The following is a 25,357-nucleotide window of genomic DNA, read 5'->3' as shown; positions in this document are numbered from 1 at the left end:
TCAGAATTTGATTTGCTCTGCAAATTAATTTAGTGCTTAGCAATCTGACAAGCAGTACAAGCCAGGGTATGCCAAGTCAGGGCCTAATCCCAGAAGTAGTTGAGCAATCCCAAATTCCACTTTCAGAAGCAGTCAGCACTCAAAGTACACTGCAAATTGCAGGTATCTTTACAGGTCTATGAATAAGCTCTCAGCTACAAAAGCCCTCACAGAGCTCTGGGCTCCTACATCTAGGCAGAGTTTGATATCAAAGGTGAATCTAAATTAAATTACATACATTGCTGTACATAATATAAAATAGACTTGTTTTTTAATTGGCCTGTACAAACCAGTTAGAAACACTCTGTTCTTCCCCTGCTACATGCTTCCTTCTTTACTTTGCTAGGATACACATACTTGGATGAAGCAGCAATACAATTCTCACCACGTTAATATGGTGGGAATGATAGTGCTCTTTTTAAGGTAGTATCCACACTTTCTACTACCCTGTTGAAATGAATTCCTACCAAGACAAGCAGCTTCAGTAATGCTTCCACTGAAGGCAACCTCTCTGCATCTCCACCTATTGTCTCCAGAAATGCCTGCATAATTTATTTTATGAGTCTTCATAACTGAGTGAAATACCCCTTTACAGACTTGACAATGATTCAGCACTGGTCATGCTGCCTTTCACTGCAGCTTAACACAATACTATCAGGTTTGAAGCATGCTCAGGAAGGGTGAAGCAGACTAAGGAAGGAGGATGTAATTCTCCTACAGTAAAGAGAATTTAAGGAAAATTAAATGAGTCAAAAAAAAAAGCTCTCAATATTAAGGGGCTTTCGGTTTAGTTTTCATAGGTATAACTGCAGTTTTGATGATCATATTGAGCAATGTTATGAAAAAATGTTATGCTTAGGGTAAAGAATGACTTCTAGGTGGCTCATAACTTCTAGAGGCAAGGTGAGAAATAATAAGAGGAAGTGTTTTTAGTGTAATCATAACAAGAAGATGCCAAATAGTAAGCAGGAAAGCTAAACAAAGCTAAACAAAAGGTAGAAGTCTGCAAAATGAAAGGAAGAAAAGAAGCAGGTATAAAAATAATAATAATAAATAAGCACGTTTAGTAACAAAAGGGATAAAAAACCACATGAACAACCTTTGTTTCTTCCTTGAGGCACATTTTTCACCCAGAAAGACAAATCCATGTCCGATTTTGACCTATTATGCAGTAGCAGTGTACAAATCTAGGCTTTTCTGCAAGGGGGGAGAGAGAGAGAGAGAGAGAGAGAGAGAGAGAGAGAGATTACATGTAACGACATCTTGTCATTAATAAGATGCTAATAGAGTGAAAATGTTGCACATTTCCTCAGTTTTCAGTACTACTGTGGAGAATGGATACCAGATTATCCCAATAAAAGCAGACCAATTAGGAAAGCTTATATTTTCAGGTGGCACGAACTCTACTGACTTACCATCTATCTATATGCATACATATTTGTGTATATGCATACATATTTTTGTATATACATACATATACATAAGTGGATGCACGCACCCACACACAGCCCAGTACCTCCTTGCTCAGGCCTTGATTTTTCCAGGAGATACTTAGGGAAAGGTTAGATTTTCCCAGAAGGCAAAGCTCAGTCAGCATTTATAAAAAAAAAAAAAACATTCCAGCAAAAAGACAGTACAATACTGTATTGCCAAACTGTCCTGTGAAATGGGCATGGACTGTAACCCACTGAGATATTAAACAGTTGATAGTTTTCTTGATAAAAGTTCAGGGTATAATATAAGCACAGCAGTAGATTTAGTAATTACTGCCACTTGTATTAATCACAGTTATATCAGATGATTTATGGATGACTGAAGCACTCAGACGTTTTCAAAAAAAAGTTTTGAAGAATAGACCATAATTTACAGTGAAAGGTACTATTTAAATTCAGTCAGAAAAACACTTTTATTGATACTGTGTAGCCCACCTCATTCCTCCTTTCCCATTGCAAAACAATTCTTTTAATTCAAAATACAGTGTTTAGAATCTTTCCTTATGACTGTGATGCTCTCCTACTGAACTGGATGGCCCCTTTCCCCTCTCCAGTCTTTCATGACCAGAAAGTTTGCTTAGCTGCATGATTCATGGTCACAAGCAGAATAAAACTCTGCCTCTGTTTTCCTTCCCTTCATCTACATATCCTGTGCGTGTGTTCAGTAATGGCTCCCTCAGTAGTTATAGGGAAGGTAACACTCCAAAGCTCAACATTTCAAGAAGGATCTTTCCATTTCAGCATTACCAGTGCCATATTGCCAATGGCCTGTGTGATAATCCATCAGGATCTTACGGTCCTACATGAGTCTTTTTTGAAATGAAGGAGAGATCATTTCCCCACTCAAATCACTTTATGTTGTACAATGAGCAGTTAGCGCTGCCCAGCGTGCTCTGTAACGGGAGCTACTATAGCATTTTTTACAGTCGTTCATTAGCACCAAAGAAAATGACAGGAAAAGAACCTGGGGAAATGGAGTGCAAGGAGGATAAGTAGCGTGGCACTGTGGCCATCTAGACAAGAGTTATAATATACCCATTGTGATGTGCCTGGCACAAGGTGAACTTTTCACTCATATAAGAGCTCTCAGCACGAGCACTTTTCCAGTACATCTTCAGTTGTCTCTACTGTTTCATTCCCTTGGCAGCATATTTATTCTTTATTACATTCATAGAGGTGTTTCTTGAATTCTCAGGGGCTTGAATTCATATTTCAAAACTCTTTTGGAAATAATCCTGACTAAAAAAATTGATTAAGCTTTTCTAATGTTGGAAAAGGTTTAGTTTGGGGGGGAGGGGTTATATACGTAGGTGGTTTCTTCTTTCCCCTATTTATTTTCCATTTTGCCAAAATTGTAGTGAATTACTATAAATAAAATTATTTTCACTATACTTCTAACTTTTAATCAGGTTTCAGACAATTTCACCTGCACTAGCAATTATATGAATTAATCTCTTTGGTTTCTAGATATGGCAAACAGAACATGGAAAGCATATAGAAGCTTGGCAGAGAATGGCAGAAAAGTTGACTTTTGGAAGTATTATTGCTCTGTATTATAGAAAATGAGGAACAATGTGCCCATTATTCTAGGTCAAAGAGACCTGCTTACAGATCATAGCACAGTTCTGCCACAAAACATGAGGCTAGGTCTGAGCACCTCAGAGCCCGCCCAAAGCTACTCTGAAAACAGACTTGTGGAAAGGTCACTGAGGACAGAATTATGGGTTCAGTGGTTCTGTCCTTATACATGCTTCGAATGTAATCCTTTTACATTTACATGCACAGTAGGAAGAGGATCAGCTGTTGCTGGGCTTTGAGGGTATCCACAGAAATAAAGCAGAACAGCTTCCAAATGGGCAATTATTCCCAAATGAGAAAGCTTCATTAAAAAAAAAAATGAAAACATGCACCCAAAAAACTTGTGCATGCATATTTGGAGCTTATTTGGAAAAGTGGCATTTAGTTTGACTGAATACAATAGTGAAGACCATGCTACATCTGAAATGAAGCTTTATATACAGTGTAATTAACAGATGTCTAAACCATAACGTCCCAACCCTACAAAGGAGTAAAGACAGTGCAACGGAATTCCACTGGGTTCACAGAATAGCTCTATAAGCAGTTATAGACCTCTTAGACTGTCAAATGCATGTAAGATAATGGAAATAATATATATTTAGTAATGCTTTCAAAAGCAACAAAGGTTGGAAGTCAAGTATTGTTAGCAAAAATATGTAAATATTTGCAATTACAGATTTAATGTATTTATACATGTATCCTTTATATACAGAATATGAAGTACAGAGTTTTGGAGTAGTTGCCTTAATGTTATTTTCCTATTCCTTCAGCTGTTTTACCAGGTTAAAGGAGATATGTGTTTGAAGATAATTGAAAGTGGGAAACAAAAAGACATTGTCATCCGAGAAGGGGAGGTAAAACAGGGTGATTTTTCTGTTATTGTTGTACATAGGTATGTTAAATGAATATTTTATGAACTATTTAAAAGTCAGTTTATCCCTGCTGTGCAAGAGATTGCATCACAATAAAAAAAAAGAATCTTCAATGCAGTATAGCAAATTCCATGTAATTAACAGCAAACTACAGTACACTGTGTTCAACATCTCATTATTTCAATAACAGATAAAAATCTCTCTGAGCATTTAGGATGCCCATTCAGATAGTCAGGAATATACTGAGAGGATTTCTTATTCCCCTGAATGGCATGGAATCTGCCACGTGAATTCAAGTGGATCAGTCTTTTATTTACATATTTTTAGGTACTGTCCTGGTTTCAGCTGGGATAGAGTTAACTGTCTTCCTAGTAGCTGGTACGGTGCTATGTTTTGAGTTCAGTATGAGAAGAATGTTGATAACACTGATGTTTTCAGTTGTTGCTAAGTAGTGTTTACACTAATGTCAAGGATTTTTCAGCTTCTCATGCCCAGCCAGCGAGAAAGCTGGAGGGGCACAAGAAGCTGGCACAGGACACAGCCAGGGCAGCTGACCCAAACTGGCCAACGGGGTATTCCATACCATGGGACGTCACATCTAGTATAGGAACTGGGGGGAGTGGGGGATCGCTGCTCGGGGACTAGCTGGGTGTCAATCGGCGGGTGGTGAGCAATTGCACTGCGCATCATTTGTACATTCCAATCCTTTTATTATTACTGTTGTCATTTTATTAGTGTTATCATTATCATTATTAGTTTCTTCTTTTTCTATTCTATTAAACCGTTCTTATCTCAACCCACGAGTTTTACTTCTTTTCCCCTATTCTCTCCCCCATCCCACGGGGGAGGGGAGGAGGGGAGTGAGTGAGCAGCTGCATGGTGCTTAGTTGCTGGCTGGGGTTAAACCACGACAGGTACATACTGCCCACCCACCCAAACACACCATTAAGCAAACTGCCTAGAACTTAGAAAGTTAAAAGATTCAACTATTTTCAGCCTTCTTTAGTCCTCACAGCTAGCCTTCACAACCATCACAATACAAGAACAGCTTTAAAGAGCAATTTATGGATAAAATGTATCCAGCTGCACTCAGTTGTTTTTCCTTACAGGAGTGGACTTGCTAAAACATACATTGCAGTGTTCTTAATGAGTGCATGACTAAGTATTTTACTTGGTGTAACTGCAAGTTATTAGATGTGCTACAACTGCCACTCATTGTTACAAGCTTGAACTGTACTTGGTCTTTGAAAGGATTATTAGGTCTAGTGGGGCCAGCCTTTAAAATGGAAGACATATATTAGATCCAATACCTTGATGTCATTAGAAGTATTACAACATTTTCAATGAAGAAACAGATCTACGTTTTCAAACCTACAGACAGTGAGAGTCTGGTAATACACTTCTCACTGGAGAAGTACATTCAGCTGAGATCTTGGCAAGTACCAGAAGCATTAATGAAAAGGAGTGCACAATATCCTTAGTGGGTGACTGACACTAGACCTGGTGAGGCACTATTATTAGCTCTGTTTTGTAGACAGACTTGCCCAAACTTGGCTAAGAAATCCGTAGCAGTGAAGAACAGTACAGGCTTGTACCACCTTCCTACGTAGTCAGATAGCTGCTAGAAAAAGGTTTATTCTCAAACTTCAGCAATAGACTTCTCCCAACCTAATGTTGTCTATTCACTTCATCACTTGCATGAGTAAGTAGCCCCTCATATTTGTTAATTATTTCTGAAGAGAATAACACCCCTTATCATGCAATCACAGGTGCTTACTGTGTTGGAGAGATACATGTAGTTGATTAGTTTAGACATTTTCTTGAGGTGACAACAAACTTGCTTTTTATTTCTGTTTCTGCTACTCAGAAATTGCAGTAAATTTATAAATTCCAGATGAGTAACTGGTTAGATTTTAATTTCAATTGTGTCCAGCAATGATGATCAAACCAGGAGGAAAGCACCCGACTGCCATAAAGGCAGTGCGGATTACAGTCAGTGGTCATCATTCACTGAGAAAGCAAGAAACAGTATCTGCTGGGCTGTTGGTACCAAAGTGGGCGCAGCTGCAGAGGAGGAACACAGGATCAACAAAGAGTAGGGGAAAAGTGGGGCAAGGAGCAGAGGGTTTTGAATGTTGGGGGGCAGAGGAAGGACAACACAAAGAACAAAGACTTCCTGACACTGATGCTTTCCCATTTCTTTGAACAGATGTTCCTCCTACCTGCTAGGATACCTCATTCTCCTCAGAGATACGCAAACACTGTGGGTCTTGTGATTGAGAGGGAAAGATTAAAGACAGAAATTGATGGGCTCAGGTGAAGTATAAACTGTTGGCTAATCTGTTAGGATTCGTAATATAAACTAATTTCTCATGTCAATACAATACTGTATTTTACTTCCCTGATAATTTATCAGATTCACCCTGGCAATTTTGTACTAATTTTATCCACACATCTATTTACCTATACATACATAAACAGAGATCTCATTTAGCATTTGATTTAGTTAAACAAGGAACATGTTGAAATGTCTTAAATGCATGTTGTGTTTATAGCTATCTACTTATGTATTGCCTACTACTATCGTCATAAGTTTTAAAATCTCAGAGTTCTGTAACAACACAAACCAAAAAAGATTTTTTTTTATCAATTCTGGCGAGCAGAACATTAATTCCTTTGTAAGCGCTGAAATAAAAAAAGATGAAGAGAAGCTTTCTTGGCACGTATGTGGGAAGCTGGGAACAAAAGTCAATTTTCTTTACACTAACCCCTCTACATTGTACACACCTCTGCCTAGCTTTTATTGCCTTATGAGAACAACATCTTCAAAGAAATGAGAGGTTTACTTTGTATTCTAGTGGGAGCAGGACTAAGCCTTGTCCTGTGGTCATACAGAATTCATAAGTCTAAGAAGGCAAGTCACAGCAGTAACACTAGCCAAGTTAGAAAATCTGGTTTGATATTAACCAGATACGACTGACCAAAGAGAGTTTACAGCTATTCATGTAATTTATAAAGATTTAAAACTGTGGTAATATCTGTAGCGTACTGTTTCTGTCCTTTTGCCTACAGTTTTGTTGCATGGGCGGTACCACAGCAGGAAGATTGCAAATATGCGGAGCTAGAAAGATACACTTTTTCATTCAAAAAAAAAAGGCTAAAGAAAGAAATAAGAAACTAAGAAAGGGACCATTCAAAAAACACCTGATTGGATTCCAAGCTAAAGACAAATTCAGTTCACTTAAAAACATTGTTCATCTATGCACTTGTCCCTTTTTTTCCTTTCATTGCAGGTCTGTGGATTATGAGCACTTACATTATTAAAAAGATATCTTGAGCTAGAAACAATTGGCCAGTGATTCAGATAACAATGTTTATTTGTAATAAAGGAACATAAGTAGCTTTAGGTAACTTTAAGTAAAATAACCTATCTTGTACATGAGGTCTGTGAACGGTATGAGTTAGAGAGATGCTGAATGCCTTTTTAGGGATCCCAGGTAGATCTAGAGATTTGCACTCCATTATAGTCATGCTCTTGTGGAGAAATTAAACTAAAAGCTACCATATGGTTTGCAGGTGGAAAAAAATAATTGGATTAACAAAGCACATTCTTAATTGAAACTATCAGGTGCCTGAAAATAAATCACTCAGAGGTTTTTAGTGCCCTTGTTTTCACACTAACATGATGAACAGACACCTGAAGTTTTGGAAGTAAACAATCATGTCACACTTTTGAACCTACATTGTCTCTGTGTTTGCTCCTGGGAGAGATGGGGATTTATAACCAGAACCTCTAATCTTCTCAAACTTTTTTTTCACTCCCAGCCACCTGCAGCAAAGACTCTACAAGAGGAAGTCATAATAACCTTTGAAGTATGCTGACTCAAGGTCTAATATTACATTACTGTTCCATTATTTATCATGCCTACAAGCCTCAGTCATAAATCAGAGCCCCCAGCATCCCAATTATTCTACAAGTGAAGAATAAGTAGCCTGCCCCAGTGTTTCAGCCTAAGTAATGATTACATGCTTTGTACTGTAAGAAAAATGCACTAGCTAATCTTAATCCTATGGCAAAGTAGTACAGAAACAACTAGTTTCTGTATTAGATGTTAGTTGTGTGGTTGGATTCTTTAACACCTAATAAGGTGCAGAGTCCTTCCCAGGTGCGAAGCCTTTTCCCAACTGAGATACTTGTAACATCTCTCTTCTCTGTAGATTCTCTGTGTTCAATATTTGTATTCAGAGCACAGCTTTTTCTGTATTGGAGGCATTAATAATGTTACTCTCTTCTGAGTACCCTGTTTTTGCAAAACTTGAGGAGCCACGACGCTCTTAGAAAGTTTCTGGACAATATATATATAGATACATAAGACAGACATGAATATACAAATATGCACAGTATAATTATATAAGCCTTGTTTCCCTCTTCAAACACACATTCCAGTGGCTTTAACCCAAAGGACATATAGGACCTATTTACAAGCAGTTGCAATATGAGTCACTGTACTTGAGCATCACTCCCTTGCCAGTCTATGCAGTCTTTTTTAAATCTGTAGGTAAATTCTCTATTTGCCATTCTATAGATTACAGCAACCTTGACCTGTTGATCTCAGCACAATATTTATTTGTTAAGACATAAAATAATGCAAGTGAAGCATTAAGTTCCTCTTCAGAGGGGTGACCTAAACAACATTTACCAAATTTATGTAGCTGACAACCATCTATTTTTTGCAAACAAGTCCATAAGCTACCTTGTTTTCTTAACAGTCCATGCATGGGCAATAAGCAAGCTGAGTCTCTTAAATATGAGCATTTATCTCATAGCTGCATGGAAGCAGTTACTGGAAATGGTATTTGGGGCCAGTTATTTTTTTCAGTAACTACATCCAAAGTGAGAGTAATTGGTCCCAAGGGACTGTATCACCAATCATTTCCAGGATTAAATCTGAAAATTTGCTAAAGGAATTTGGTGACTTATCTGTGGTTGATCAGCAGAACTACAAGGCCCTCCATAGAAGTTTGAGCACCCCACCCACCATGTCAGCTAACCAGGGAAACAGAAAGCTTCCCTAAATAACCATTCTTCAGAATAAAGTACACCAGGCTTGAGAATAACATGCTCTTACACAACATCAAGTAGCTATTTTCTTGAAAAGACTGAAACTGCATGATCAGTTAGTTAATAAAAGGATTGACTAATGTTTTTACTTTGTCAGATACTATGTTGGAGAATCAACTAATGTCCTCTTTGAAAAATGGTTCCACTGTGAAGATCTCGGCACTCAACTTATACCAATAATTCAAGAGTAAGCTTTTTTCTGCGTAAATTTTAAAAGAATGGTTAAAATGATCTAATAGATCATCAGCCTGTGACTTACATAGTTAATTTTCTATTTATGCTGCATTTTACATAGACTTGTTAAAAGTTAATTGCTGCTCTACAAATTTTTAATCATATCTTGTACACCCCAAGCCCATTAAATCAGATTAAAAAACTATTAAAATCAAGTGTTCCTCACATCTATCTGGAACATAATTTTTGAACAAGTAAAAGCACACTGCTGCGAAGTGCAAAAAGAATTGAATGAAAAATTAACACAGAATTGATGGTAGGTTAACTAGGTAAAATGCTTGCCTTAAGGCTTCTTTCACTCTTGCTTTAATCTAAGTACTTTTAATCAATATTATTCATGAGTAATCAGTACTGTAGCAAATTTGGTAGAGAGCTGCTTTCTAGGAAATGTGTGAATGTCATCAATTAACTAATCAATTTGTTAAACGGTTGCTAAAGTTGAACAAGGAAATTGTTTAGTGACACAAATTTCGGAGGACTTTTGGACAAACCCTTTGTCAGTAAAATAGGTATAGCCATGTTGAATACATGTGATAGTAGCTAAGGATCTGGCACATCCATTCTCAGCACAAAGCTTAATGGCTGGTATTACTGCCTAGTCTTTGTTAACCTACAGAAGATGAACATGACTTTTTACTAGTGTTTAAATGTTTATTATTCCAGGTTTTTCAATTCAAGACAATATCAAACTGGAAAACCAAACCCAGGTAATGCAAATTAATTTCAGAATTAGAACAATTACTGTATCTGATTGAATAGCAACGATTCTCTCCACAAAATGACTAAGTTTCTGTTTTTCTTTCTGATTATGTAAATTAAAGTTACTTTGGAAAGTAATTCTTTTCATTACCCCAACCACAAATAAAATCCATATACATGATTACCCACAGCATCTTGGCTGTTCATGTGATGCCATCATAATGACCTATCAGGTAACTGTACAGTATGAAATCTCAATGTCTCTATCCTTGCATGCCATTCAAGTCTTATACTAACAAAATTTCATTTCTGACTGTGCAGAATGAGATTTCTGTGAGTTGAATACACACTCTATACCTACTTGTACTCCTTTACCTATAACTATACACTGTGATCTACTCTTGGGAAAAAAGGACACCTAGAGAAAGACAGATACTTTTAGTTCATGTAGGGTCTGATCCATTTAACATTTTATTTCCATGCTGTCTTGCCCTATTTTTTATTTTGCCTCTGTTTGTGGACAGTGACTGCAACTTCCACACTTGAGCAGATACTCCAGTTGTAACTTGACTCTTGAGTCTGCTGGACAGAGACGTAGAACATAGCGGGAGTGACTGTTAAAGAAAACTAATTTATTAATATCTTTAGGAATCAGATATCTCAAACATGTTGGTTGCTTTCTGTATGGCAACCGATGTCTCTATTGCAAGGATACTTGCAACAGCACCTTCAGCAGGAAACTTGTTTTGCTGAAATCTTACAATCTTGTTGGCCTACAGCTCTATGTGATCATCCAGGATGTGCATGATCCATTGCTATTAATGTAAACTATATGCAAAATACCACCCACCTGTCTTAACTGTGTACAAAAGACTACACTATGTGACCATTTCTGCATCTGCAGGAACAGTTTCTATAAACTATTTGCATGTGTTTTAGTTGGGTGCAACCTGGTCAGTTCTGCTGCAGGAACTTCCGGGAGAGTCTCCATGAGATTGCCAGGTTCTTAATTGACACATGGAAACGTACAAATCAGCATAAGCACAGCAGGAGCTGCCTGTGGGATCTCCAGGACAGCCTGAGATTCCCACCTGGAGAGTTCCTGCACGAGTTAGCCAAATGCTGTTGTGAAGGCCAGCAGTTCAGTCAATCCCATTGCTCAACTAGGTTTGTTGTTTCAAATCAGTCTATTGTCTCATTTATGCAGATGACTGATTGGGGGACATCCTGCACCAACCAGGAAATTTATGGCTCAGGTGCACTGCATGTGCACACATGCACAGCCGTAATACCCAGCTATGTTACTTTTACAACTACATGACAAACTTGAATGTCATCCTTCAGTCATACCCATAACTTAAGTTCCATAGCTCTTGCCACAAGTTAAAGATAAATTTTAGTTCCCCTCTCTAAGAAGTTTTTGGAACCGGTTGTCCTTAAGCTCCATATTCATTCCCAAATGTCGTAAGTAAGATGATTTTTATTAATTACTCTAATAGAGAAAAAGGTTCTAGTGAAATATTATTTCCACATCTATCCCATTTCTCAGCTTGATACTCACCATTAAAATGTCACTGCCCGCCATCTCAGTCAATAATGGAACAAAGTTCTTACTCAGATCCTAAAATCAGGTAAAGATATTTTTTGCATGAACATCACCTTTCTTAAAAATAGTTGACAAAATCACTGCCACCAAAATGAAAAGTTCACAGAAGAGTCCTGTGTATGGGATTGCAACCTTACAAGCCCTTGCAGTCAGGAAATTGTAAGACAGCCAGAAACCCTGCCTGAAAGACTTTGCAGCTGAACCAGCTTTTGGCATTGGCTCTCTGACACACCATCAAAATGTGTTTATTTTAATTTGCACTTATTTTAATCGGAGTACGTCACCTGTGTGACATGTTTGGGTGTTGATGAGGGGGGTTTTGTTGTTTTGGGGTTTTTTTGCAGGTGGGGGAGGGTGGGGTGTAGGTAGACCAGGTATTGTCTCTCACTGTGTATTTATACAGTGTCTAACAGAGGAAATATAATTTCAGATGAAGCCTCTAGATGCTGCTGTAATAAAAAAAATCATCTCACACATAATATCCTTGTTCAATACAGTGATTTCCAATAAGCATCCCTCACCAGTCTGAGCTAAGAGCTTATACGTCAGTAACAAATTAATTATATCAGTGCAGAAAAAAAGAACATTAAAGATTTATATTGTTAATATTTTTGCAGAAGATTAGAGCTAAAGAACAAACCTGACAATTAGAAGCTATGATACATCTTGACACTTTTTTTTAAACACGGAACTCTGAGAAATTTATTGATAAATCCAGTACAGAAGGTCTTTCTTTGTAATTTATTCAAAATCTGTAAAAAGGCCAAAAGGCATGAGATATTTCCATTAAAGCTGAAAAAAGTTTTTTTCAAGACAAAAAAAAAAAAAAGGGCAAGTAAACGTAGTTATTTTGCTCAGAGCTCAATACATCTTCTCCCACTGAATGGATTCTCCTCTTGGATTAGCCACTAAGTCAGGACAACAAATATTTGAAATGCTCTTGGCTTAACTCTTGCTATAAGCAAAAAGCAGTCAACAAAGTTACATGGCAGGCTTTCAGCCTGGGAAACAGCTCAATTTTTTCCAATTTTCAGTTCTCATGGACAATAAGAAGCTCAAAGTCTCAGTGATGTCTTACACATGAGGAAAATACCCCAGATTTTTAGTTACAGAAGTTTTAGCTAGCAGCTCCTGTAACTGTCAGTGAGGCCTGTGTTAAAAAAAAATTTTTAAAAAAATCAAAGTTTGATTGAGATATGAGTAAGCTGGTAATATGTTCCTTCTGCAGGCATACCCAACTGATAGAGAAATAATGCTTTGGATTTATTCCCTCAGCAGAATTTTTTTAAGTAGAATTCAACAACCAGCATGACACTTGTAACACATAACAAGCTACCACCAGTTTCTCTCTCAAGACATATTTTAACAAGATTTGAGCTGGCCTATGCAGAGGGCTGGTTTTCAGCCTCTTCTTTCAGTTGCTCTTCTGAAATCCAGAACCTCCTCAGTTTAAAAGTGCTAGCTGAAGCACTCAGCTTCAGGTTCACCTCTACATAAACCTGAACTAGTGCCTCACCTTTTCAGAGAGAAATGGAATAAAACTGAAGAAAAACATCTTGAAAGAAACCCTTGATTGCAGCTCACTCATAAAGGAAAGCTATAAATGGAATCAATCAAGCTCCAATTGCTTTTAAAAAAAAACACACCAAAAAAAATACCCAAGTCCAGATTTTTTTCTTGATTTATTTATGGTTTCTGGCTCAGCCAACATTAGGGCAAGTCCCTCTGAAAGCAGGGTACTCAGAATATACGAAAAGACAGCAGTAGCTATTAAAAAGATACATTTTAGAAGAGGGACTCAAGTATCATCAGGTGAAATACAATCAGAAACAGGTATTTCATGCAATCCTTACTTCAGGCATCTTCCCTGTTTTGTACTGAATTACTAGCCTCTTTTGTTACCATGTGTAGAAATAAAGTCTGAGAAAACTCTCCCCTCCTTTTATTAATAAGGGTGAATATATTTAAGATATAGTCTAAACATACCAAGAACACTCAAGATAGGTTGGTTTGGTTTACACAATTTTTGACAGGAGGAATCACAGTTATCAAAACAACTCTTCCTACTTTCAGTTGAATCAAACTGGAAGTAAGATTCTCTCAGGGTTTCTATTTCATCCCAATTTTATAGTCAAGAGGACAAGAGACAGTTCAGACAGGCAAACCCCAGTTCTAATAAACAGTGATGGCTGAATATTGTTCACAAAAGTATCCAGAAGTTCAAAAGTTTATCCTGCCATGCTCACTGAAATAATCCAGGCTTCTTTTATGTGAAATTTGATGGCAAAAAGTGCAAGAAAAGACTTTTCCTAAGTTAGGCTTGTTCAAAAATTATCTTTAAGAACATCAATGGTGTAGGTAGAATATCAGGGGTTTGTTTATCCATATTAATTAATCAACTTCTAATTATCAATGAAATCTTAATTCCCATAAAAGCTTTATTGTCAGTGGACATACAGATATATAATACAAGAACCAGACCTGTACTGACTTCACTAGCAAAAGTTTCATCAATTCTAGGTGTATCTAGGATAATTTACAGTCTGGACTTAAAATCTGGTTAGTATTGTTAGAATACAGCACAGTTCTATGCTTGTGGTTCAAAGCAGACAAAACCTAAGGATCTGAATGAGTATGAAAAATTGGGTCCTTTCTTCAGTCAGTTGGAGTAGGAATACCATACAGCCTAGGGCACGGTCTATAAACAAACATTTTCTGGTTTCAGTAGTGCTATTAAACAAGTTCTAAGCATGAGCTCAGCGCTATAAAAATCAGCTTCTGTACTGTCATCCTCTGTAGCTAATCCAGTGCAACTTCTGTAGACAGTATTTGCTGTTCAGTGTTGTTTCAGTGGTGTATAAAAACAAGCAGATCAAAAGAGAAGAGTGTTAATAACTTAAAATAAGAAAAAGCTAAAGAATAAAGATAACTGGCTAGTGGGCAATATTAATTAAATCTACCTCAAAAATAAAAATGAGGAAGAAATTCTGTCTTCATTTACACTAGAGCAAATATAGGGCCATTCTTCTGAACTTAAAAGAACTGTATAAATATTTGTGCCTTTCTGTTGTAGGTATATTGAAATAATTCTAAAGATACTATTACTGTAGGTTTTTTAAAAATAAGAATGATAATTTTGGAAATAAGTTTTATTTGCTATGAAGCTGTTTAGAAAACTGAGAATTTGATTCTCTTTTCTCTCATCTTTTAAGGACTTCCAACATATCTAGATAGATTGCTCCTCCTCTTCTATAATGTGTTACTTCCTTCTGCTTTGAGTACTTGTATTAAAAAAAAACAGCATATGAGCATTTAGATATTAAGGAGTGTCCCTCTAGGGAATTTATTTTGCAGAGAGCCACCAGGAGGTCTCCAGGACAGAACAGTATTCAAACTGATACAGAGAATCAATCACTTTTAACTGTCGAGACCCACCATAATCATACAATTCTCTGAGACACTGCCTATAACTTTTATAAACAACTTGAATCTACTCCTGTTCTGTGTCAACCTCCTTGTCTCTATTCTGGCAAAGATGCCCACCTAAATACACTGTTCATCTTTATCCCATCATACCTAAACTCTTTGAGTAACTTCCAAGTCATGTTCATATCTCTCCTGAAGCCCACCTGAACTGCAAAGGGTACATAGGTGGAAGATGGGAATAGAATCATCTAATATACACCTCCAATCCTGTATAACCATGCAACCTCTCACTGGCTTCATCCATTTCCCCTTCCATCATATTTAACAACTTTCCACACCACATGGGTCCCCAGTGAGCATATAACTAACTAGTAATGGAGGTTAAGAGCTCAGATGAACCAACCCAAGTCAGCAACATTTAATACACAAATAAAGTAGAATTACAATGTCTGGAGTAAGGCTTCTATAATTTGCCATATGAAAACTTATTCTAAGCTTTTTAATCCAAAAATACAACATATCATCCAAAACCCAGGACTGCAGGCTGCACGTTCTCTGGAGCCAGGAATGCTCCGATAAGTTCATTAGGCTCCCAGAGCCCAGACCTGCTAATGACAACAGTCACCAAACACAAAACAAAAAAAAGTCTCCAGGAAAAAGTCTGCTTCTCCCACAATATTTTCAGCTGAGTCTCCTCAAAGAGAGGCAGAACATAAACTGTAATCTCTAGGAGCTCTCCTAATGCTTAACCATGGGAACCAAGCCACTACTGACCTTTAGTACATAATGTATGTAATAAACCTACCAGGGAAATTGGAAGAAATGCCCTATAAAGTTGTTTTCCTTTCTGTTCAGACTTTATTGAAAAAAAAAAAATCTAATATTTTTAAGAGCTCTAAAGCTCAGAACAGTTTCACAGCAGGTATGTCTTCTCTAATAAGGTAGCTTCTTTCTTTCTTACACTCTTAAATGCTCCCCAGACAGCAACATCTGAAACAGGAAACTTACTAATGGAGTCAGTCTGACATTTTCACTAGTGTTTCTAAGGCTATTTAGTAGTAATAGCTTACACAAGCTGTACAAATCCTTGTCTCACAAATGTAGTGAGGTCTCAACACTTGTTATAATGAAATATCCTATTCCTCTTCTATGGAATCAGAAGTTATGCACAAAGATGATTAATGAAGGGCACACAGTCATATAAAAGGCAGATTCAGAAACAAAAATTAAGATTCCTGATTTTAGGATTGGAACAGTAGTCAGTATTTCTCAATAAAATTTATCATTCTTAATTACAATGACCTAACTGTATCAGGAACAGCCTTTAAACAGAATTACGGCCTAAATCTTGCAATTTCGTTGTTCTAATTTATTCCCTTCCTTCTGGCTGGTGATATCTCCTTTTTAAGAGGCTATATTTCTTTATTACAAAAATATTTTTCAAAGCTTTCCTCATCAAACTTCTTTGTTTCAATTAGGAAAAAAAAAATTGTTTTGTTTCCAGCATAGATTTAATGACACAAAGAAAAATGTGCCTAGAAATAATTACAGGGACAAGTCATAAATTAGCAGTCATGACAATTCTCAGGGCATGCTACAAAACCAAATACAGTTACACAGGGAAATGTATGATTACACCAAGTGAGTGCTGTATTTTCAGCTAAATGTTTCTGCATCTATACTCAACAACAGTGAAATGAAACAACTACCCCCAAAGTAATCAGTCACCATCAGTGCTTTCACTCTGGATTTTTATATGGAATGAGCTACATACTTGTTTTTTTCAAACCCAGATGCCTGAAGTTACATCCCTCAGTCCACAGGCTTTATTTGCAGAGGTATTAAACTCCTACTAGTCTCATTGACATTTCTGTTAACGTAGAGAATAATGCAGACTTTTCATAGGAATTAAGTAGGAATGTATGGGAAAAACATCCCAGGGTATATATTATTGCTGGCATTGGCAATTAAACATGAAATACTGCAAAACTGTCACATCAGAACTATTCATTATGATAGTATTCTTTAAAGAGATAGAAGGGATGATTAGGAAGTGGACATAAAAAAATGAATACACAATTCTAAAATAATTTGTGAGCTCCTTATGCCTAGTCTGGAGCATTTTATGCTCAGTTAAAGGACAACAAAACAAAGAGGATCTAACTGCTCCACTTTGGATAAGGATGTGTTCTGCTTTTACAGAGGGAGACACCATTTGTAAGGTACTTTCTCACATCCTTGCGTGGAGATGGGGCCACAGCATGCAGGGACAGGCTGTTTCTGAGGCAGCACAGTGACTTAGCATGGAGGGGCTTTCATAATTAGTAAGAACATATAAGATGATTTAAAGATTTGAAGATTTTTCCATCTAGAACGTGCTGCCTAGAAGTGAAGGATGGCATGTCACTGACAAATATAGTTTTTCATAAAGCCAACATGTAATCAGTTTGATAGTTGACACTATTTCAATATATTGTATTTCATGTGCTTTATTGCTCTTCTCCTTTGCAACAAATCTCAAAGAAACAAGGTTTGCATGACAGCTATGGGAAGAGCTTGGGGATAGTAGGGCTCAAGAGACACTCTGGAAGAATGAGATGGTCTGATTTCTTGGCAAGACAGCTTAGGCATGTCACTGGGGTAGAGAAGGGGGAGCTTGCATGTAACATGAGAGTTTGGGGCAAGCAAATACACCCACATAGAGCTGGTAGGCCAGTGGCAGTCCTCTTTTTACCTGTCCTATTTATTGCTATCAGAAGTAGAGTACTCCCAGAAAGTTCAAACTCTTCTTTAGGTGGTCTCTGTTGAGGCTGTAACTACCTGTACATTCACTGGCTGTTTTCTTGTAAGCTGTTCTCTCCACTTTTGGACAGCTTCGTATTTTCAGTCTCAGTACAGTCTCTATTGTTTAACTGAAATCAACTTCCTCTAAAACCTGTAATTTCCTTTTTTAAATATTTACAAACTCATTCGGTAAACGTGATGTATTTTTCAGCTTAACATGATATCATCAAATTCTAATTTAAAGCTGAAAAGAGCTATAAAACCCATAAAGAACACACTGCTGTGATATGAATATTTAATAATAATGATCTACAAAAATGGACTTCACTATTGAACTATTTAAATGGATCTCCTGAACATGTAAGAAAATATTAGATTTGATGTTCCACTTAGTGATATATTACTTGGAGATACATACACAAGACTTCTAGCTGAGTAGCTTAGAATTGCCATCTTCTTGCATTTTGCTGGCATATTTTTACCTTTACCATGATTAAACATGTTATCTCCCTGTCTCACAGTATTACTAGAACATAAGAACTCTGGAAACACACCAACTCACATTTCCTGAGATATTGTTGAAAGCTAATGTACAGGCTAAGCAGAAATATATGCAACATTATCTAAACATAAGCCATTAGCCTGATAAGAAACAATCGGTTCCTTTGGAAGCACCAGGCTTCAACTCTGATATGTGTGGGATCACAGAATACTGGATCCTCCTCACTGTAGCTCATTAGCTCAAGTTCACAAGTGCTAGGGCACCTGCAGCTTTCAGCATCATGCAGGGGCTAAGTATCAGGATTAAATGAGCACTCAGTCAAATACCCTATTAATAATACACAGACATATGTCATGTACTTCATCATCACAGTGGTCTCTTATTTGTTCTGCAGTAACAGGTAACCAAATCATCATACTGGATCACACTAAAGGCTCATTTCATGCAGACTCAGTTTTCAAAGGCTGTTATGCTATCACTGGGCAAGTGTCATTAACATCAGAATAAGTAATAATAAAACCCCATCACAGATCAGGGCCCACTGACAAAACAAGTGTCAAAAGACAGCTCTTGACCTGAGGAACTTAAAGTTTAAATTAAAAAGTCCACCTATACGTGAAAGTAAATGAAACCGTTAGAAAGCGCCTGTACATCACAAGCAAGAAAGCACAATGCTCCATAGCAAGTGTAGGACATATTATTACACTTTACATTGGCCCTAAGTACGCATAGGTCACTGTTTACTGTTGTCCTGTCTGTGTTGTCCCTGTTGATCAGGACAGCTGGAGTCCGAGCTCACTCGAAAGAGGAAAACTAGCAAAATTATTTTTATGGGGAGTAAGTGACAGAAGTTAAGCTACAAACTTAGAAGTTCATAGCTACGTTTCATTGTTAGATTTGTGTTGTTTCTTGGTCAGAACACAAACAAGTACTTTGGCTTTTTTGTACCTCAAATTCCTTGCAACTCATGGGGAGCATTCATAGTTCTGCTTGCCTAAAACATCACAGTGCCCACCCTAGGCACTCAGCTTTTTGCTATCGATTCTCCAGCACATGAAGTCTGAACATAATTGTTAGCTTGATGCTGGAATTCTTAATCTGTGAAGAAGATGTATCCCCTTGAGCTTAGCAGGATACCCATGGCTTTTCAGTATGTGTCTCTCACCTTACTGGGTGCTATATACCAGTTTGGGGTTTGGGGTTTTTTTTTTTTTGGTTGGTTGGTTGTTGGGGTGGTGTGGGGTTTTTTTAGCTATCTCAACTAGGACATCCATTTTAGTAGAAAGCCCTACCAATGGGTAACTTCCTTGTATTCCAAAAGGCTTTTCTAAATTCAAGAGTGACCTGTTTTATTCTGATAACAGAAGAAAACCTCTATCATCTTCATATTACTATAGAAGGTAAAGATTGCTACTATTAATGAAACAAAATATTTAAAAATCTGCTGGAATACTAATTGTACTAAATACCTTCTGATAAAACCTCTTTCTGCTCCTCTGCTGTCTGTGAATATATTTAATAATATTTTAGACCTATATTTTGTATCTTGCCCTAGCCAAAAAACAACTTTCCAACACAGCTATAGCTGAGCATATCCATAATTTAAGGACAAAGTGTATAAGTATTCCTAATTACCTCCAAAGCAAGTTTGATGAACCTGTGAAAATTAAGGAAAAAAAACCCAGAACAGACATATTGCAGCATGAAAATAAATCACCAGTGACCATAACACTACTTTTTAGTGTTATCAAACAATAAAATATAGAATGTTCAGACTAGATCTTGTTAATGTTTCCAGGCCCAGATTAGAATAAATCTAATGTAAAGATTTTCTTTTTGCTTCTGGTGCTGCTTAATTTCTCTGGAGGAGTTTGCTTTTCAATAAAAGCGTGTTAAATATTTGAGTTATATAATGTAAAAGTAGGATGCTTTTTTTTTTTAAAAAAGCTTGAAGGCAAAAAGCTTTCAAACAAAAAATTCCTTCTTGCTGCAAATTTCTTCAGATTGCTTTCAGTATTTCCTGAAAGAGGCATTGCTGAGACAAATCATTTGCAGAAACATATTGACTACTTCCATTTAATTTAATATAAGGGAGAAGAAATTTGAATAGCAAAACCTGTTTCTACAATAAAAGGGTTAGCATCCCATTCAGATTGTCTGGAGATGGATTTAGATAATTGGTGCTTATTATGATCCGTTAAACAGCAGTAGCTTATTCAGTACACTATGCTATGCCTTGCATGCACTGACCTTGCATATTGTTCAAAGACTGCATACAAAATGGCCTTCCATGAAAAACTGAAATGATACATTCAAAACACTGCAGAGCAGTAAAATACACCTTTAGAAAAAAAAACAGAAGAACTTTGCATAATGAATACACTAATACTTTAAAAAGACCTCCTCTATTACTAGTACCAAGGCTAAGATTTGGCTGTGAGTTTATTACCTCAATACATTTGGGAGACAGCCATCTAGCGAGTTTTTCCTGCATCTAGTTGGCATTATTACTTGAAATTACTCTATGGGTGTTCCCCCATGGCATCTCAGAACAAACTGCTTAGGATCACCAAGGCGATTGCGCTGTCTCTGCACTTCACTGTGAGCTGGTAAATAACTAAAGCTAATTTTATATACCAGCAACACGCAGCACAAATCTTGAATTTCACCAGCTACATGGAAACTGCATTTGGTCCGCCAGCTATTTTAAATCAAATCAGTTATGAATGACAACTACTGGAAATTAAATCCAGCTACAACTCCAGCAACACCACAAAAAAAGGCATTTTATTAAGTTTAGGGTTGTGATAACCTGTTTGCACCACTGTGGTCACATAGGGGAGAAGAAACATAAAAGCCAGTACTAACTGTGTGAAAGATGTAGAGTAAGCTAGTTCTATGGGCCTAATTCCACTTACAAGGGGATATGTAAGGGGTGACTCGGCAAAGGCTCGGAGATGACACATCAGATTTTACCAGTGCAAAAGCTGGTCTGGAAGAGAATGAAGAATATGCCAGCAAGAACTAGGTAGCCTATTGCATACTGTTTGAATGCCTTTTTAACAGGCACGACTGCACAACAGTTCTGACAACAGCTTCAGAAAAGCAACTCAAAGATACAAAAATAATGCATGCATCCTACAACCTTAAGTAAGAAGTCCTGATAATGACCATAGCACTGTTTGCTGTTACAACAGACTTTTGACTAGATAATATCTGTAAATTGAACCCTTCAAGCTGTAAACAGTAAAATGTTTGCAAAGATCAAGGGAAGCAAGCGTCACTGATAGCCCTCTGCCTTGCTTACAGATGAACTCCTGAAAGAAACACCTTTCCCACTGAACTCCACTTCTGTTATGGAGCCATTTACCTTCCAAAGCTGGTTAAATGATCATCGTGGTGAAATAAAACAGAAGAAATCCTTGAGTATGTTTGGAGATAACTTTGAAACAGAGGTAGGGATGTCTAATTTCTCTGGAAGAGAGGGATATTTTTAAAGGTACAGATAATAGGTGCCTACTGTTCAGACTGAGTGAATCCAGGCCTGGGAAAATTATGTAGTCAGCAGAGAAAGTTCTGCACCCCTACAGAACAACTCAGCCTTAGCCTGCCCTGCCCTTTGGAAGTGCCTGTCTTCGTTCATTGATTTGAGTAGCTTAGGGCAGGGGCTTCCTAGCTCAGATACTTCCATTCACGGAATCAACCTGAACCTTATTTCCATTCATTTCCTTTGGGATTAAACCAGCTCTCTCACACCACCCCCCACCCCCCATATTTCCCAGAGTAGAAACACCAGCGTGACTACTCACAAGTGTGTTTGGCTTCCCTATATGTTTGAACAGCATTCTTGGTGCCAAGTCTAATCTGGGTGTGTAAATACACGTTTTTTTCCTCCCCCTCAATCTACATGAAGTGGAAACAAGGAAAACTGGACAGCACTAGAGAGCCTGGGCTGTGCTAACGCATTTCACTTCTCAGTTTAGTCAAACACAGTCTAGTTTGGGTGTAAATGAAGCTGTCACCATTTGATATCTGTGCTGTATGCACGATAGTTTACAAAACATATTCTTTCTCTGGGCTACTTGGAGTCACCCTCCGAAGAATCCAATACATTTGACAACAAAGTGACAGAGAGCATGGGACTGTCAGGAAGAACACAAAAGGGGCAGATAAGGAGAAAAATAAGGTCCAGTCTGCAGCTTTTTTTAACGTTAATGGAAGAACCTTTATAATTCAACAGGCTCTTGACAGGGCCCAGAGTTCATGAGGAGGAAGTGCCTGTTCCAAGAACAGACGCAGGAAGGATATAGATGCAAAGCTGAGAGTGGGAGGAGGCAGAAGGAATAGATAAGTGAGGATGCAGAGGAGCATAAGGAGTGGCAGGTGTGATCAGTTCCCTTTTTATCAGTAGGAATCAATATGAGAATACCAAACATAATGTGAATTTTAATGTCTGTAAAAATACCGTCATCTTCTATGAACATTTTTCTGTAAAAATAGAATTTTTTAAATGCTGTAGGAAGATGAATATGTACACTTTGGTCACTGGGATGAATCCATTACTTTTCTTCCCTGTTTTGTTTGTTTGTTTGTTTGTTTTTAAGGTTATAGCTTATGGACCAGGAACAACTGAGAAAAGTAAAAAGAATTCAGATATCTGGATTTGGCAGCTGGTACGTGATAATTCACACTTGTTAACCAATGAGTTCATATTTCAGTTCAGAGGAGACTGAACAGTAGTAAAGCCTTCAGCAACAGAAGTTAAAATGATTACCTTCCTTCTCACAGAAAAGATCATCAACAGGCACCACCCTTCAGCTTTAAACTACAATGAAAAATAACTGTAAACTACTGTCACCATAAAAATAGTCTCTCTTTTTCCTCATCTTGTATGTTGAGGACAGAGATACTGGCATCCTCCATCAGGTCTTGGTGGGGATTTTAATATACTGTGCCTGGGGTATATACTGTAAACATATCAGAATGCCTCCAAGTGATAAAAAAAAGCATTACCTATTACTTCTGCCTTGAAGCCTTTGTCCTCATACTGAAGTCAAACTGGAATCAGGTAGAATAAGCTAATAAAAAAAGTGTAACTGAGAACTTGTTTATACTAAAGCACAGTGGTAGGTGATCCAGATGTCCTTCATTCAACTGAATTCTAGGAAACATTTGCAGCCCAAGGGAAAAACACAGAAAAGCGAGCTTTTGTTTACACAAGTCAGGCTAGCTTGGGAGGCAGATACTTCTATCAGTTCCTGTTCTGTTGAAATTCACCGGGACTGTCAAATACTAATTAAAGACATAATAATCCTAAAAGACATTTGTTTACACTGCAGTTTACAGCAGCCTATGCAATCAAGACCTTGTTGCTGGCAAGAACCTGGCTCCTCTGCTTGACAAGATAATGATGAGTCCATTCCAGTGTGGATGGACTCCTATTAGCGATTTCTGTTAGCTCCCTGCTGACTTGTGAACTGCTTTTCAAGACTTAAAAAGATATTAGGAATCAGAAAAGTAGAAAAGGAGGTTGAAGTATTCCAGGACATTATCTCTGTAATTTCCAGAGCTGTACCAATGCAGGCTGCTAGGTTAGATTTGTAGCAGTGTACCCCCAAGAGTCAGGCAATGGGGAACAATGAACCATGAAGCATGTTTTTAGGGATGCTAATAGTGTTGGACAGGGAAGACCAGCCGAATATTTAGCTAGGCCTCATGAAACAGAGCAGGTTTGAAGTGCTCTTTCAGTGGGAAAGATTTCCATACTTACCTGCGGCATTTTGTTTCTGCTAGTTGACAGGACATGGAAAACTCAAAGCCGGTTATCTGTTCTTTTCCTTTAGGAGGGCACATCGACTGTTACCATGGATGGTAAAACCCTGACTCTATCCGCTGGTGACAGCCTGCTTGTCCAGGCCCAGTCTACGTGAGTAGACACGAACAGTGGTCCAATGCATGATTTCCCAGCTTCCAACAACATAAATTCTGTGTATTTGGCCCACCCCAGGCTGGGCATCAGCTGATGCAGAAACACAGCTTCTATGAATGCAGGATTTGCAATAGCCCCCATTATTCCTCAGGGCAGAAGTGTCTTCAGGAGGAAACAACAAAGCCATTCATTCCAGTTCACCTCTTATGATTAAAGCTGGGGAAAATAAAAAAAGATAAGCACTATCAAGAAAAAGCAGCATGCAAAAGACCATGCATAAAGGTAGATGGCACGAATACACCAATGGGCAGTCACAGCAGATCCTCTAAGCTTCAGTCCAGGCTTAATAAACATCAGTACAGCAAGATTTCGGGTTCAGACTAAGAACACAACTCTCTTTCTGGAGTAGGATGCATATGGCTGTTTCATAGTCATGACACACGTGATATATGTAAAGGAAAAAAAACAGTGAAAATAGTTTCCAGAGAGAACAGAAAGGGAAAGTAATTGCCAACTCTTGTGAAGAGTGGCATAAGCTGATAAAGTGCCCACCGTGAAGAAGATGAAGGATGATGTATACTCACTTGTAATGCAATGCAGCAGATTATAGGCAGATGATAAAAAAGGCCTTCTTTCCTACAGGAAAAGTCTAATAAGTAGTAGTGCTGACATTTGCACCTTTTGTACAGCACTGAAAACATTTGCTGAAAGAGCTGAAACCATCCAGCTGTGCACAGAACAGTTCTCTGCACCTGTGATTCCAACACATAGCCACCTCCTCCCTTCACCATTACTTCCACCACTTCTATGAAATCACTTAATCTTAAATCAATTCCCAGTCCTGCAGTCCAATCAATGAGCATGTGTTTTCAAGATCACAGCATGATGCATGTGCAGCGATCTGCCAGCACAGTTCATATTGCATTGTCATTTATCAGATCTGTACAGCAGGCACCTTTTATTGTATGCATCACTGTTGCACACCGATTGATCTCTGGCCATCTCTGCAACTGGCACAGAAACAGCTAATAAAAGTGATGACCACAAGAAAAACACTATTAAATTCGTAGATA

The 25,357-nt window shown here is 37.8% G+C and overlaps 2 protein-coding genes across 4 annotated transcripts in view; one reads left to right on the top strand and one right to left on the bottom strand.

Moving 5' to 3' along the window:
• The window catches only part of MTA3 (metastasis associated 1 family member 3), a 228,288-nt gene that overhangs the window by 558 nt on the left and 202,373 nt on the right, over positions 1-25,357 (bottom strand). The window lies entirely within an intron of this gene.
• Positions 1-25,357, top strand: part of HAAO (3-hydroxyanthranilate 3,4-dioxygenase) — a 36,200-nt gene that overhangs the window by 9,201 nt on the left and 1,642 nt on the right. For 2 of the 3 annotated variants that reach the window (XM_030035055.2, XM_030035059.1), the window contains 7 exons: positions 3,881-3,964; positions 6,192-6,298; positions 9,202-9,291; positions 10,002-10,045; positions 21,665-21,810; positions 22,960-23,028; positions 24,199-24,281. In XM_030035055.2, the coding sequence (XP_029890915.1) occupies positions 3,881-3,964; positions 6,192-6,298; positions 9,202-9,291; positions 10,002-10,045; positions 21,665-21,810; positions 22,960-23,028; positions 24,199-24,281 (623 nt within the window). The remainder of the gene's footprint in view (positions 1-3,880; positions 3,965-6,191; positions 6,299-9,201; positions 9,292-10,001; positions 10,046-21,664; positions 21,811-22,959; positions 23,029-24,198; positions 24,282-25,357) is intronic. The other variant, XM_030035058.2, reaches the window with a different exon arrangement.

Source organism: Aquila chrysaetos, chromosome 13, assembly GCF_900496995.4.
Source record: "Aquila chrysaetos chrysaetos chromosome 13, bAquChr1.4, whole genome shotgun sequence".
NCBI classification, from domain to species: Eukaryota; Metazoa; Chordata; class Aves; order Accipitriformes; family Accipitridae; genus Aquila; species Aquila chrysaetos.
Note: the sequence above shows the minus strand (reverse complement) of the source record. Positions and strands in the feature narration are given on the sequence as shown.